We start from the raw sequence: 13,559 nt of genomic DNA, 5'->3' as shown, positions 1-13,559 counted from the left end.
AAGGTCTTATTTAGTTTTATATTTTTACTGAACCCTGATATACTTATTATACTAGCTTAAGTCAATCCCAACAGTAAGTCTCTGTCTGACTGACTGGTATCTGTCTGTCTGTCTGTCTGTCTGTCTATCTGTCTATCTGTCTGTCTATCTATCTATCTATCAATCTATCTATCTCATGGATTTGAAATACTGCAGGAAAAAATATTAATGTAATTGGATTTCCTGGATAAGATCATATAGCACCAAAAACCATTATGTTCATTTCTGGATGATGGGACCCCTGTGTTAAATTCAAGGCCTCCTGTTTACATTTTCAAATAGTTTGAGGCTATGTTACCTGAAGAAGTTTACTCCCTTTAATTAACTTATCAGGAACTCTGCCTAGATGCCCTTCCTATGAAATAAGACTGGAGGCTTAAAACCACACAGTTATTTTCAAAAAGTGAAATAAAGGTACAGTATGTAAATGAAGTTTGATTACTGAGACTTAGTAATTCCTCAAATTAGTAACAGGCATATCAGGACTGAAAGAATTGGAATGCTGGCTGGTGGATTCTGGGAGTTGATGTCCACACATCATAAAGTTGACAAGCTTAAAAACATTGTTCTATGAACTAATCATTTCCTCATCTCTCATTTAAACCACATACTTTCTTGTTTTGCTACCTCAAAATTTACATAGCCATAATTAACTATCAACTTAATACTTAATAGTGGCCATCATTAAGGATTCACTGGCCACACCTAACCAATGTAATTGTTTGTTACTTATAAACAGAGCCTAAAGGTTTTAGGGATTGTAAAAACACATGCTACTGGGCTTGCCAGCAGTCCTCTGATCTAAGGAAAAAGTAAACATAAAAAGGAATTGAGAAAAAGAGAAGACAAGTATGTTTAGCTGTTAATTAAAATAGGGATGCAAGAGTTATAATGGATGGGTGGAATGAAATCAGTTGAGAAGCCAATACAGATGGTCTTATTGTAAGATCTACTTATTGTAAGATCTACACACCCTGGTGAATGTAAGTGAGAGCATCTTTGCCACTTAAGGAACATTCCAAAGGCACAATCCTTAGTTTGACTATGGTTAACTTGTCTGTTATTCTTCAGTTTAGGTCCATGATGGCGAATCTATGGCACACGTGCCAGAGGTGGTACAGAGTGCCCTCTCTGTGGGCACGTGCGCCATCACCAGCTGCTCTTCTGGTTTCGAGTGCTGGTCATTGCGGATTCCAGAGCACTGAAAAACCGCCTGAGAACAGACCAAAAAATGGCCAAAAAACAGGCAATTTTCCAGCTATTTTGGGGCTGTTTTTCAGGCCAAAAACAGCCTGTAAACCAGCCTAAAATGGCTCCAAAATGGCCTGAAACAGCCCCCAAAATGGCCAAAAATCATAAAAAAATAGGCATGTGCGTGCCAGCCAGCTGCTCTTCGGGTTTCCTGTGTTCCGGCACACGCACATGCACACACATTCCGGTTTGGGCACTCGGTGCTGAAAATGTTCGCCATCACTGGTTTAGGTGAACAGGGCTAGTTCTTTTAATTCTTTCAACTGTAGGACAAGTATCTATGGAGATTCTCAATTATCAAGGTCACAGTTGTCCCCAAGGTGCTATTCAAAAGGCAACAGGATTTTTCTTGGAGGTTTTTTTTCTTTTTTCTTTTCTTTGATGAGAAGGAAAATGTCTTCAAGAAAATAGGAAGTCCAATTGCCTTTTGAATAGCATCTTTGTAAGACAAGTAGAATATGGAAGAATAAAAGGCATTCCATTTTGCACATATACAAATATAGCTGTATAGGTTTATCTATTAGGGCAGCCTCCTCCAACCTAATGCCATGTATAGTATGTTGTACCTACTATAGTATGTATAGTATGTTATACCTTTCTAACTATCAAGTTTCACATCTCTAAGGACTGAAATCTCCCCTTCTCCCCTTTTTGCACCCTGGATTAATATGAACCAGTTATCATGCAAGAGCTATCCAAGCACAGACATTATTAAAATGGGCATCGCAAGGTAGAGATTTTATGTTCACATTTTCATAACTGAAGAGTGCCCACACAGGCTCAGATAAATTTAGAGTTTAGAATATATTAGGTTCATTTTCCCTTATAACAGAAGGACTTATTACAACTAAGACAAAACATTACCTGTAAAACTGCCATTAATATTCACTGAGTGGGCCATGTTTGCTCACTGGCAAATCCAGCACCTGATTGTTAGAGGAGTCATGCAAATCAAGCATCAAGTCCAAGGCATGCAATCTGAAATAAAGAAAGAGAAAGCATTATAACATTGTATTTAAAGAAACATTTCTTAATAAAAGCCCCCAAAACACAGACTGCCATTCTACATTCAAACCTGAAAGGTTGTGAAGTAGAAAGTCTAAGAACAGCAGAAATTCCTTTATTTTAATATGCTATCATCAGGCCATTTAGGGAATTAACATGATTCTTACAATGAACCGCGAGCTGGACCACCACAAGAAGAAGTTTAGACTGTCTGCATAAACACCTACATCAATACATATCCCACCTGTCTTTTAGTGAACAGAAGCAAACCTGCATCGGATATGCAATGAGTCTAATAATCTACTGTGCTTAATTGCACATGTTTATCTTTATTAAAGAACCTCTTTAAGTTACCCACACACAGATCACACTACTAGCCACGGGGTCTTCCCATAAATGATTGCAGAAGACTGGTTTCCAAACACAGTGCTTAAGTATGTTAATTGAACTCATGAGACTGCTACTTCTAGTAGCTTAAAACTAAACTAACTAACCTACTGCAAACTACAGTAATTGGTTTCTGTCATTTTGAAGTAAGATGTATCTTTCATTAGTTTGCCAAGGCAAGAATATTTCTGGTTACTGACTTAAGAATTAACAGATCTGTAAGCGCATATTTATTTATTTAGATATTTTTCTTTTATCCTGCCTTTATTTCTTTATAAGTAACTCAAAGTGGCGAACATATCTAATACTACTTCCTTCTCCTATTTTCCACATAACAAGTTGGGTTGGGCTGAAAGAGAGTGACTGGCTCAAAGTCACCCATCTGGCTTTCATGCCTAAGGCAGGACTATCCCCAAAGGTATTTTTTCAAGAGGCAACTGGAGTTTCTGGTTTGTCTTTGAAGATGTTTCACTTCTCATCCAAGAAGCTTCTTCAGCTGAAAAAGCTTCTTGGATGAGATGCTAAACGTCTTCAAAGAAAAACCACAAACTCCAGTTGCCTCTTGAAAAAATACCTTTGGGACAACCATGACTTGGATGACTGAGAATCTCCACAGACATAAGGCAGGATTAGAATTCCTAGCCTCATAGTTTCTAGATCAGCACCTTAACCACTACAGAGATCATTTTCCATTCAAATTTTACTGTTAACTGTTATTAGTTAACAATAAATTCAGTCCATGTTTTTCATTGGATACAAAACCAACATGTCACTGGAAGGAAGACTTAACTACACAAATCCTTTATGAGGTTCTTTTAATCTGTGCAATGAGAATTTTTAATGGATTATCAAACCATTAAAGGACAGAAAATAATAAAACATATACATAGCACAGTAAAAGGAAATAAGTAAAACTCAATTTACAAAAGTCATTATCTTATTCTTCCTTAGCAGAGTTTCTGGAATATTATTATACTAAAATGATACAGTATCTTTTATTGGTTATTAACTCTCTTTGGAGCTTGTTACAACATTACATCTAGCAGAAGATAGATGAAACTAAATATTGATTAAATTGTTAAAAAGAATAGAACTGCCAAAATACAATCTATATTATTTGTTGCAATGCTGAGGCTGGCTTTCTATCCTTATCAGTCTTGAGTTTTAATTGAGTCACACCTTGAAATTACAGGGTTCTGGAAGACTTCTAGGCAAATGCAAGACAGGTAAGGGCTGGCCAAAAGTGCAATTTCTTAATATAAACTCGTGTTGAGATGGGGAAAGCCTCCTTAATTCAGGTTTCAGATTTCTACACTCTGCAGAAAGCTAGTCCTAAAGTTTGTAAAATGCAGAATAGGAATGCAAATCAAAATAAGCAAGAAAATTGTACGAGAACACCTATTCACTCTAGAACTCAAATCACCAGGACCAGATTAAGTACATCCCAGGGTTCTGAAGAAATTGGCAGATGTGATCTCCGAAACACTGAACCATATCTTTCAAAGATCCTAGATACCGGGGATCTATCAGATTATTGATAGGGATGATTATATTCCCATCTTAAAAAAAGGAAAAGCAATGGATCCAATAAACTACAGACCTATCAGCCTGACATCAGTATCTGGGAAAATTCTGGAAAAGCAACAAATCTGCAAACATCTAGCGGTAAACGAAGTCATGCAGAAGCCAATATGGGTTTGCCAAAAAACAGATGAGGCCAGACAAATCTTATTGTATTCTTCGATAATGTGACAAAATTAGTGGACCAGAGAAATGCTGCGGATATCATTTTCTTGGACTACAGTAAGGCATTTGATAAAGTGGAACATAACCTACTATTTGATAAAATAGAAAAATGTAGTTTAGACAGCATCATCACCAGATGGATTCATAAATGACTGATCAACCACCTTCAATGTGTAGTCTTACTGGAGCTGCATCTATATTGGTATGCAGTGAGGTACCGCAAGGCTCTGTCTTCGGCCAAGTATTCTTCAATATCTTCATCAATGATTTAGATGAGGGGATAGAAGGGGAACTCATCAAATTTGCACATGACACAAAGCTGGAAGGAATAACCAACACTCCAGAAGATAGGCTCAAGATACAGAAGGATCTCAATAGAAATGGATACTGACTGAACCTTAGCTAATAAAATGAAATTCAATGGGGGAAAAGTTATGGGTACTCCAGCACTGGAGGTTTTAAAGAAAAGATTGGACAAACATTTGTCTGAATTGGTACAGAGTTTCCTGCTTAAGCAGAGGGTTGGACTAGAAGACCTCCAAGGTCTCTTCCAATTCTTTTTACTGTTTATTGGTTCATATTATGATATGAATGACAATTTTTAATGAAACGGCCTATATCAAAATGGGATGCTACATGTCAGAGGCCGCCTTTATACCAGGATGATTTCAGCTTAATTATAATATATATGAGTTCCTTGGTGCTCTCTGATTTAGTTTTCTTGCAGACGTTTTATTACCCAAGCTAGGTAACACTATCAGTGCACTGATTATGTTACCTAGTTGGGTAATGAAACCTTTGCAAGAAGACAACAAAACTCAGACCCCTCATTTCAATACTGAGCTACAATATTCTCTTTTTATCGGTATAATATTTAAATATCCAATAAGTATTATCTACACCACAAATAGCTGAAGCTATAAGTAGAACAGCCTTTGTTCCCAAATTCACATTTTTAAACCTTAATAGATGAAACAAAGATTGCAGGATCCAATCTGGACCAGTCACTGGAACCAGATGTTTTGTCTTCTGAGCTTTTGAACTCATGTTGGAGCACATCTTCTGGGAGCTTCTCTCTAGCCGGTAACAGACCCGATTTGGATCATGCAACATTATCCTGGGACACGTATATTTGCCTTTATTCATGAAACAAAGATTGTTTCCACTGAAACAGCAAACGGAGTAGCTTACATCTTCCAATATATTGTGACTGCAGTTGCCAACATATGTAGCGCAAAGGAGAACTGCTTTAGACAGCATACCAATACATATTTATTTTAAATTTGACAATAGATACGGAAGTTCTCCAAATCTCCCTAAATTCTATATCTTTTCAAAATCCCTGCAAATACATTTCCTCAGGTTTATTGCTTTATTAAATGAACATATAGACCAGGCCTGGACAACCTGTAGAGAAGAAATGACAATATTGATAAATTAAAAAACTGAAATCCATAAAGGAACAGCTAATGTGCCAATCAGCAATTCAACGGCTAGCAGAGTGCCAACAGTGATGAAGCTGGCAGTGTTGGTGAGGCCTGGAGCTGTAGGAGGCATTCAGCAGCATGTCTTTATTTGGGGGGGGGGGGGACTTCTTTTGGTAATGACAACATTTAAGAGCAGTGAATTTATTGAGCTTTTTAAAAATACCAGCAGGCTGTAAAGGGCACTAACTACCTAATCCAGCACTTGAGAGCCAGATATTTAAAACTATCCAGAACACCATTGTATACAACACAATTTTATATCAAACTATTAAAGACTTCCTTGAAAATCTTTTAAAGTATGATGTAAACAAGATCTAGCATTTAAATTTGATTATCCAGTCTGGAAGACTTTTTATAATAAAATTCCTTTCTAATCTGACAAGTTATCAAGAGTGCTCTATGAAAATAATTCATAGTTGGTATTCTATTTCTTTAAAACAGTATTGAATATTTAAAATGTCATTAAGGATTACAAATGTACTTCTATAGTCTTATAATTTATCCATGCTTTTGGTGAAAAGAGTAAGGTTCTACATTTAGGCAACAAAAATGAAATGCACAGGTACAGTATAGGTGGTACCTTGCTCAACAGTAGTAACTGTGAGAGGGACCTTGGAGTCCTAGTGGACAACCATTTAAATATGAGCCAGCAGTGTGCAGCAGCTGCCAAAAAAGCCAACACAGTTCTAGGCTGCATCAACAGAGGGATAGAATCAAGATCACGTGAAGTGTTAATACCACTTTATAATGCCTTGGTAAGGCCACACTTGGAATACTGCATTCAGTTCTGGTCGCCACGATGTAAAAAAGATGTGGAGACTCTAGAAAGAGTGCAGAGAAGAGCAACAAAGATGATTAGGGGACTGGAGACTAAAACATATGAAGACGGTTGCAGGAACTGGGTATGTCTAGTTTAATGAAAAGAAGGACTAGGGGAGATATGATAGCAGTGTTCCAATATCTCAGGGGTTGCCACAAAGAAGAGGGAGTCAAACTATTCTCCAAGGCACCTGAGGGTAGAACAAGAAGCAATGGGTGGAAACTAATCAAGGAGAGAAGCAACTTAGAACTGAGGAGAAATGTCCTGACAGTTAGAACAGAGGAACAGCTTGCCTCCAGAAGTTGTGAATGCCCCAACACTGGAAGTCTTTAAGAAGATGTTGGATAACCATTTGTCTGAAACAGTATAGGGTTTCCTGCCTAGGCAGGGGGTTGGAGTAGAAAACCTCCAAGGTCCCTTCCAACTCTGCTATTGTATTGTATTGTATTTTTTTTAAAAAAGAAACCATTATAGTTTTTGTATATGGACTTGTTTTATCCTTTATTATGCTGCTTCCATTTTCTTATAAATTGATGCACTATTGAAAGCTGAAAATACACATTTCCTCCTCTCAGCTATATGAAAGCTGGGCATGTTTTGTGCTTGAACTAAACACAGGTACCTGGTGGCAGCCAAGCCCTTTCAGGCCCCAATCAAACTGTATTTTCATATGAACCTAATTCTGCTTTTATACAGTAATTCAGTTTCTAAATTGTAAAATTGTAAAATTGTCTGTATTTCCCTTCACCTAACACCCCTGCCATTGTTTCATCCTGATAATTATATTGTTCAAAAAAACAGTAGATTCTTAAATTGTTTTTTTAAAAATGAAGAAAAATTATAGCTATCCCTACTATAAACAATCTTAATAATTGCAGAGATAAAGTAAGCTTAACAGGAAAAAAAGATTTGCTGTTGTGTATTTTGTGGATAAGAACCTACTGCATTGGAGAAAGTGACATCTTAACACTTTACGTTATTGAAAAAGATTCTTGTCCACAAAAATTGTGCACCAACTATGTTTATGCTACAGTAGATAACACCCGCCCCCAGTAGATTTATTTCAAGAGTTAGACTGCTTGTCAAGTCTCTTATCTCAGCCATTTAACAATTCACTGAAAAAAGCAATAGGCATCATTAAGAAATACCTTTCAGCAGGGTTTCATTGTGCTACCTATTTCAAATCTGAAACACTGCATAGTTTGATAATAAAAATAATGATAAAAGCTGCTTTCCTGACACAGAATGTCAGGTGCCACAGGAGGGAAACTGTCCAAAGGTAACTGTGATAGATATGCTAACACATATTAATTAACCCATGTGATTATACTTTAGAATTTGACATATTCAGAACAAATGCAAATATCCAAATTCACCAGCCATGCTACTTTGTCTGATTGGTTAAACAACTGGCAAGTTGATGTGGAAAAGTCAAACAAACAACTCCTGTCCCTCCCCCCGCAAAAAAAAACACACACAGGAAGAACACACATTAATCCTAGAAAGACCTAAACAACTGAGGCATTCATAACACAAGGTTTCACTTGCCTACGTTTTATTTGCTCCATTACTATAAATCATCTTAAGAATAGTGGCATAGAACTGTGCTAAATAAATCTAAGATTTTAATGCATCCTTTATTTATCCTGTGCATGATAGAAAGACTGGTATTCTTAGTAACAAAGTATCAACTCATTTAGTGCCTTGCAGTTTTCCATTTAGACAAATATTTCTTTAGGAAAAAATGTTATTACACAAAACAACCAACTGCATCACAAATAGATCTTAATTTTCTAACCACCCCTATGTGGGTTTCCTTACCTGGATATCTGTAGAAACATCACTATGCCCAATTCTTCATTCATATGTACAATTAAAAATTTGGAAGTTTAAGTCGATTTCTGTTAAATTAAACACAGTATATGCATATGCACCATACTATACTTTTAAGCTATGGTAACCCAATTCCCCCAAACCCAGTTTTTAAGTAGTTTATCACTTGTGGTTGGGATTCTCTGCAGCCCTTTGAAAAATGTAAGAGCGATTTTAAAAAACCTTAAATCTCCCTAAAATAATTAAGTTGGGAACACTAAAAAGAAAGGATTTGTCTTCATGCATTGATAAAATAACTTCTCTCGCACTAAAATATTCATCAAACTTTGGTACTACAATTACACTGTTTGGATCCACTTTGGTACTACAATTTCACTGTTTGGATTTATAAGATGAAACTGTTGGTAGCACAAGTTATGCTTAAGGAATCAAAATCCTATTGAGTCCAAAATCCACTCAACTACAGCCTTGAAACTAATGACTGGACATTGGAAAACTAACATAATGATCAATTTTTCAGCTTATATTTTCCCCATATATTTTTGCAACTGGAATTCTCCTTCCACTTACACCTTTGAATTCAAGCCATGTTTTCCCAAGTGAAAACAACAGCAGTTTTGAAGAAGAAAAAGGCAACATCTGTCTTATTTTTCTGTCCAACTCTATTTTCTAAAAAATAACCAGATACTCACAGTAATTCATTAACCACAATTTTCAATGAAAAGGGTACATGGTATTTTTAGCAATGTTTTCTTGAGTGATTTGCAATCCATTTACTTCAAAGCATAAAACTCTATTTACCAGCTCCCCAGATGTCATGGGGGAGCTTTCAGAAATATCTTAATCTATGTTCTTCCTGACATAAAACAGTTTTATCTGGGTGAGCCTAACTACCTTAGAAATAGTTCAACTACATAAAATACGGAGAGTTATATTACAAAAGTAGAATTAAATTAATCTGTAATTCTTGACCAGTAAATATTGGAGATTATTCCTTCTAATAGGGAAACTGAATATTTAAATATCAGTTTAAAAGCAAATTATAGCTATTAAATTGTAAGGGAAGTAAAAACATTAGATATTATTTCTGTTTAATCTACAAAAGCAACATACCCAGCCTTATAAAATGCTGAAGACACTTAAGGAGGGTTATAAAGATGTTTGAAGGGACACAATCAGAAATTGGAAACAATCACACCTACCGAAAGTCAAATCAGACTAATAATTGTTTCTTATTCTGACATGCAGTTCAAGGAAGAGTAGTTCTGACTTTCTATTATCTACCAGAGGGAAAAGCTCATATATTTATGACTATATGTTAATTTTTTTAAAAAAACCAATAAAATAAGGAATTTGATGGCAATTTAATTAATAAGTATGAAAACACATACTTTTTTTAATTGTACACAGCCCAGAGTTGGTCTATGAGTGAGATAGGCGGTCTATAAATATGACAGAAAGACAGACATCATAAAATGGGGTACAGGAATTTTCAAGTCCTCCTTTTAGAAACTGTTTTCCAAATATCTATTCTTTTGTGTACCGTATTTTTTGGATTATAAGACACACCTGACTATAAGATGCACCTACATTTAGAAGAGGAAAACAACAACAAAAAAAGGTTTTTGGCCTCCACACACCACATTTTCAGCTCTTTTAGGGGGCTTTTTTGAGGCCCTTTCCAGCCTTTTTTCTACCCATTTTTGAGGTTTTTTGGCTCGTTTTTGAGGCTTTTCTCAGGCCATTTTTGAGGCTTTTTTCAGCCCAATTTTGAAGCTTTTCTCAGGCCATTTTTGAGGCTTTGGGGGGGGGGGGGCTATTTTTGAGGCTTTTTTCAGACTATTTTTGAGACTTTTTTCAGGCCGTTTAAAAAATACAGGCTAAAAAAAGCTTCAAAACAGCTTGAAAACAGCCCGAAAAAAGCCTCAAAAACAGGTTGACGAAAGCCTCAAAAACAGGCCAACCCCGCCCCATCCCCCAAAAACGGGCTGAGGAAAGGCCGGAAAACAGGCCCCAAAAGGCCCAAAAATGGGTTGTGCAAAGGCAAAGAATGGCCGGGGGCGGGGTTTGCTTCATCAATATTCGGTCTATAAAATGCACAGACATTTTCACACACTTTTGGGAGACAAAAAGGTGCATCTTATAATCCAAAAAATACAGCACTTTCTTAAGTATGCTACATTCTTCAGTAAGAATGTGATTAAATTGACAGCAGAATGGTTATAAGAAAAATCAATGTCATTTGAGACTCATAGATTGAGGGAACATCGTGGAAAAGGAAGGATGGTGGCAAGAAAAAGGTCCTTCTACATCCAAAGGGATGTTCGTCAAATGGAAAGAAAAATGGTAGCCAATTTTGTAATACAATGGTAAAAAGAAGAATCTCTTTTCTAGTTTCTAAATACCATTTCCAGAATACTGGGTAACATATGTTCTGACTAGGAAGTTATTAGAGTGATCAATGGTGATCACTCTGAGTTGGGGACATATCTATTAATTGCTGAATTCAATCCCACTCTTATTACAATAATTTTCATGAGTGGAAATCTTTTCTCCCTATTTTTATCATGTCTGCCTCATTTAGGTGATAACTTTACAATTTAGGGCAGGGCACGTTTGTTTACAGCCATATCCATATTTACATCCTGGTCTGTTTATCTTCGGCATGCGGTGGCTCAGTGGCTAAGACAATGAGCTTGTCAATCAGAAAGGTCAGCAGTTTGGCAGTTCGAATTCCTAGCGCAGCATAACGGAGTTAGCTCCCGTTACTTGTCCCAGCTTCTGTCAATGTAGCAGTTCAAAAGCATGTAAAAATGCAAGTAGAAAAATAGGAACCATCTTTGATGGGAAGGTAAGTATTCCGTGCACCTTCGGCATTTAGTCATGCCGGCCAGATGACCACAGAGATGTCTTCGGACAGCGCTGGCTCTTCAGCTTTGAAACGGAGAAGAGTACAGCCCCCTAGAGTCGGGAACGACTAGCACATATGTGCGAGGGGAACTTTTACCTTTACCTGTTTATCTTGAATCAACTCTGGAACTCAGGTCTTATCCTAGTTTGATACATAGTTTTACATTCAAAAAATAAAGGGCAAATCATCTAAAACAATCAGAAATCAGTCAGGTAATGAACTCTTAAGATCATTTCATGAAAATAATGTTGTACAGTCAACTGTAAAAGCAACAGACTAGGAAAAAAACCCTACAGATTCTATTTTGAAAACATACGTATCATTTTAGACAGCCTTGACTAATTTTACAAAAATAAAAGAATCTTCAGTGATATTGATAATATATTTTTTCTGCCACTTTTCTCTTTTAAAAGGAGGATGAATAAATGCATGCAGACATTGAAGGTGGGACACACAAATCATGTTCACCCCCATTTCCTATAATATTTGAGCCTGAAGGATCTATGCCAACCTACAGATCTAGCTATACAAGCACTCAAAGAAAGTTTAATTAATAGGCAGAGCCTCAAGTATGAGAAATTTCTTAATTTCTCGTAAGATGTTTCCCACAGAAGAAAGTGAGGGATGATTGCTCAGCTCACAAAATAAGGTGGAGGCTTAAAAACAAAAGTCTTCCTGGAAAGGAAACCCGAAGAACTGGAAGGAGACATATAGGCTAGAAATCTAAGGTAGACTTAGGCAATGCTTGTCACTGAAGATTCCTTGTGGTTGGTTTTAGTACAGAGTAATGTTGCCTCGTGCTTCTGAGATAGATGGGACAATGTTGCACTAATGAAGAATGTATTTATTTATTTAAAATACTTACATGCTATCCATTTCAAAAGCAGAACTCTGGGAAGCTCACAAATTCATTATAAGAACAACAACACACAGGGAATGAAAAATACCCCCCTCCAAGTAAAATGATATATGGTACCACACCCACATTCCCTTGATGCAACTCACAACACTCTCCTTCAAACTCCAATTTCACCCTACCCCAACACTTGGTGGAAAATCAAGCTCTTCAAGACATTTCAGACTCCTGGATCTCAAAAGGAAGGGTGTTCTGTAGGGGTGGGGCAGCCACAGAAGACACATGCTTCCTAGGTCCCATTAATGGCAACAACTAAGGAAGTTGCTGCTTGATGACAGCCCAGGTAAGGCTCTTGAAGTGTTTCTGAATGTGGGATCTGAAGTTCCACTGAAAAGACAGCCGACCGGATCCCCAAAATGGCCGCTGCTGAAGAAGGGAACACAAGTGGCCGATCAGAGCCGAAATGACGGATGTTGCCGAGAAGAATGGCCGGCGGCTAGGAGGTAACATCGAGCAGCGGTGCAACACGGAACAGTCAGAAACAGCCGAAAAAAGGTAAAATCCCTAAAGCAAGCCGTAGCTCAGCGCTATGGGGAAAGGCACTGTCCTGCTGTGGCGGTAAGTATTCAAATCCGGCTGCCTCATGAGGAGGGTGTCGCGTCCGGACTAACAAGGCTCGACAATAAAGTAGCTCGCCAGTGCAAATCTACCGCCAGCATTCGGATGGAAAGGTTTGGCGGTATGCTCAACACGTGATTAGGAGCAATTAGCACTTTGACAGTTCTCAACACATGGTTAGGGAATTTGCCTGGTCAGGCCTTACCATGGAACAGTTGCCAGCTATGTGGCGACCGTTAGTGACTACAATGATAGTCTGGAAGTCCTAATATAGCTCCTCTGCAGTAATAAAGATCTTGAATGTTGAAGACTCCAACATAGGTAATTTTGAAAAAAATGTCTATTAACCTGGAGAGTGAATAGAAGATACGTCTCTTTGGGCTTAGACTGAGTTAAGAACTGGATCCAGTCAAGCCAAGGAGGCGTGTCCAAACAATTCAAACTCAGTCTAATAGGCAGAAATTATAACCCATGCATGGAGTCTCCAAGCAGCACACAGGAGAACAGCTGGGGCAGAGGTCACCAACCTCCACGAGAAAATTGTGGTGGTCTGTGACATACCCGGGTGGAAGAGCTGCTCCGGGATGACTCACTTTCTCTCTCTCT

At 37.5% G+C, this 13,559-nt stretch overlaps 1 protein-coding gene across 2 annotated transcripts in view; it reads right to left on the bottom strand.

Annotated features, from left to right (window-relative positions):
- Window positions 1-13,559, bottom strand: part of KANK1 (KN motif and ankyrin repeat domains 1) — a 143,703-nt gene that overhangs the window by 59,732 nt on the left and 70,412 nt on the right. For both annotated transcript variants that reach the window (XM_081942203.1, XM_081942204.1), the window contains exon 2: window positions 2,155-2,268. In XM_081942203.1, coding sequence (XP_081798329.1) covers window positions 2,155-2,191 — 37 coding nt within the window. In that variant the 5' untranslated portion in view covers window positions 2,192-2,268. The remainder of the gene's footprint in view (window positions 1-2,154; window positions 2,269-13,559) is intronic.

This window comes from Natrix helvetica (assembly GCF_964273705.1).
Source record: "Natrix helvetica genome assembly, chromosome: 2".
NCBI classification, from domain to species: Eukaryota; Metazoa; Chordata; class Lepidosauria; order Squamata; family Natricidae; genus Natrix; species Natrix helvetica.
The sequence above is the reverse complement of the archived record's forward strand: the minus strand, read 5'-3'. Positions and strand labels throughout refer to the sequence as shown.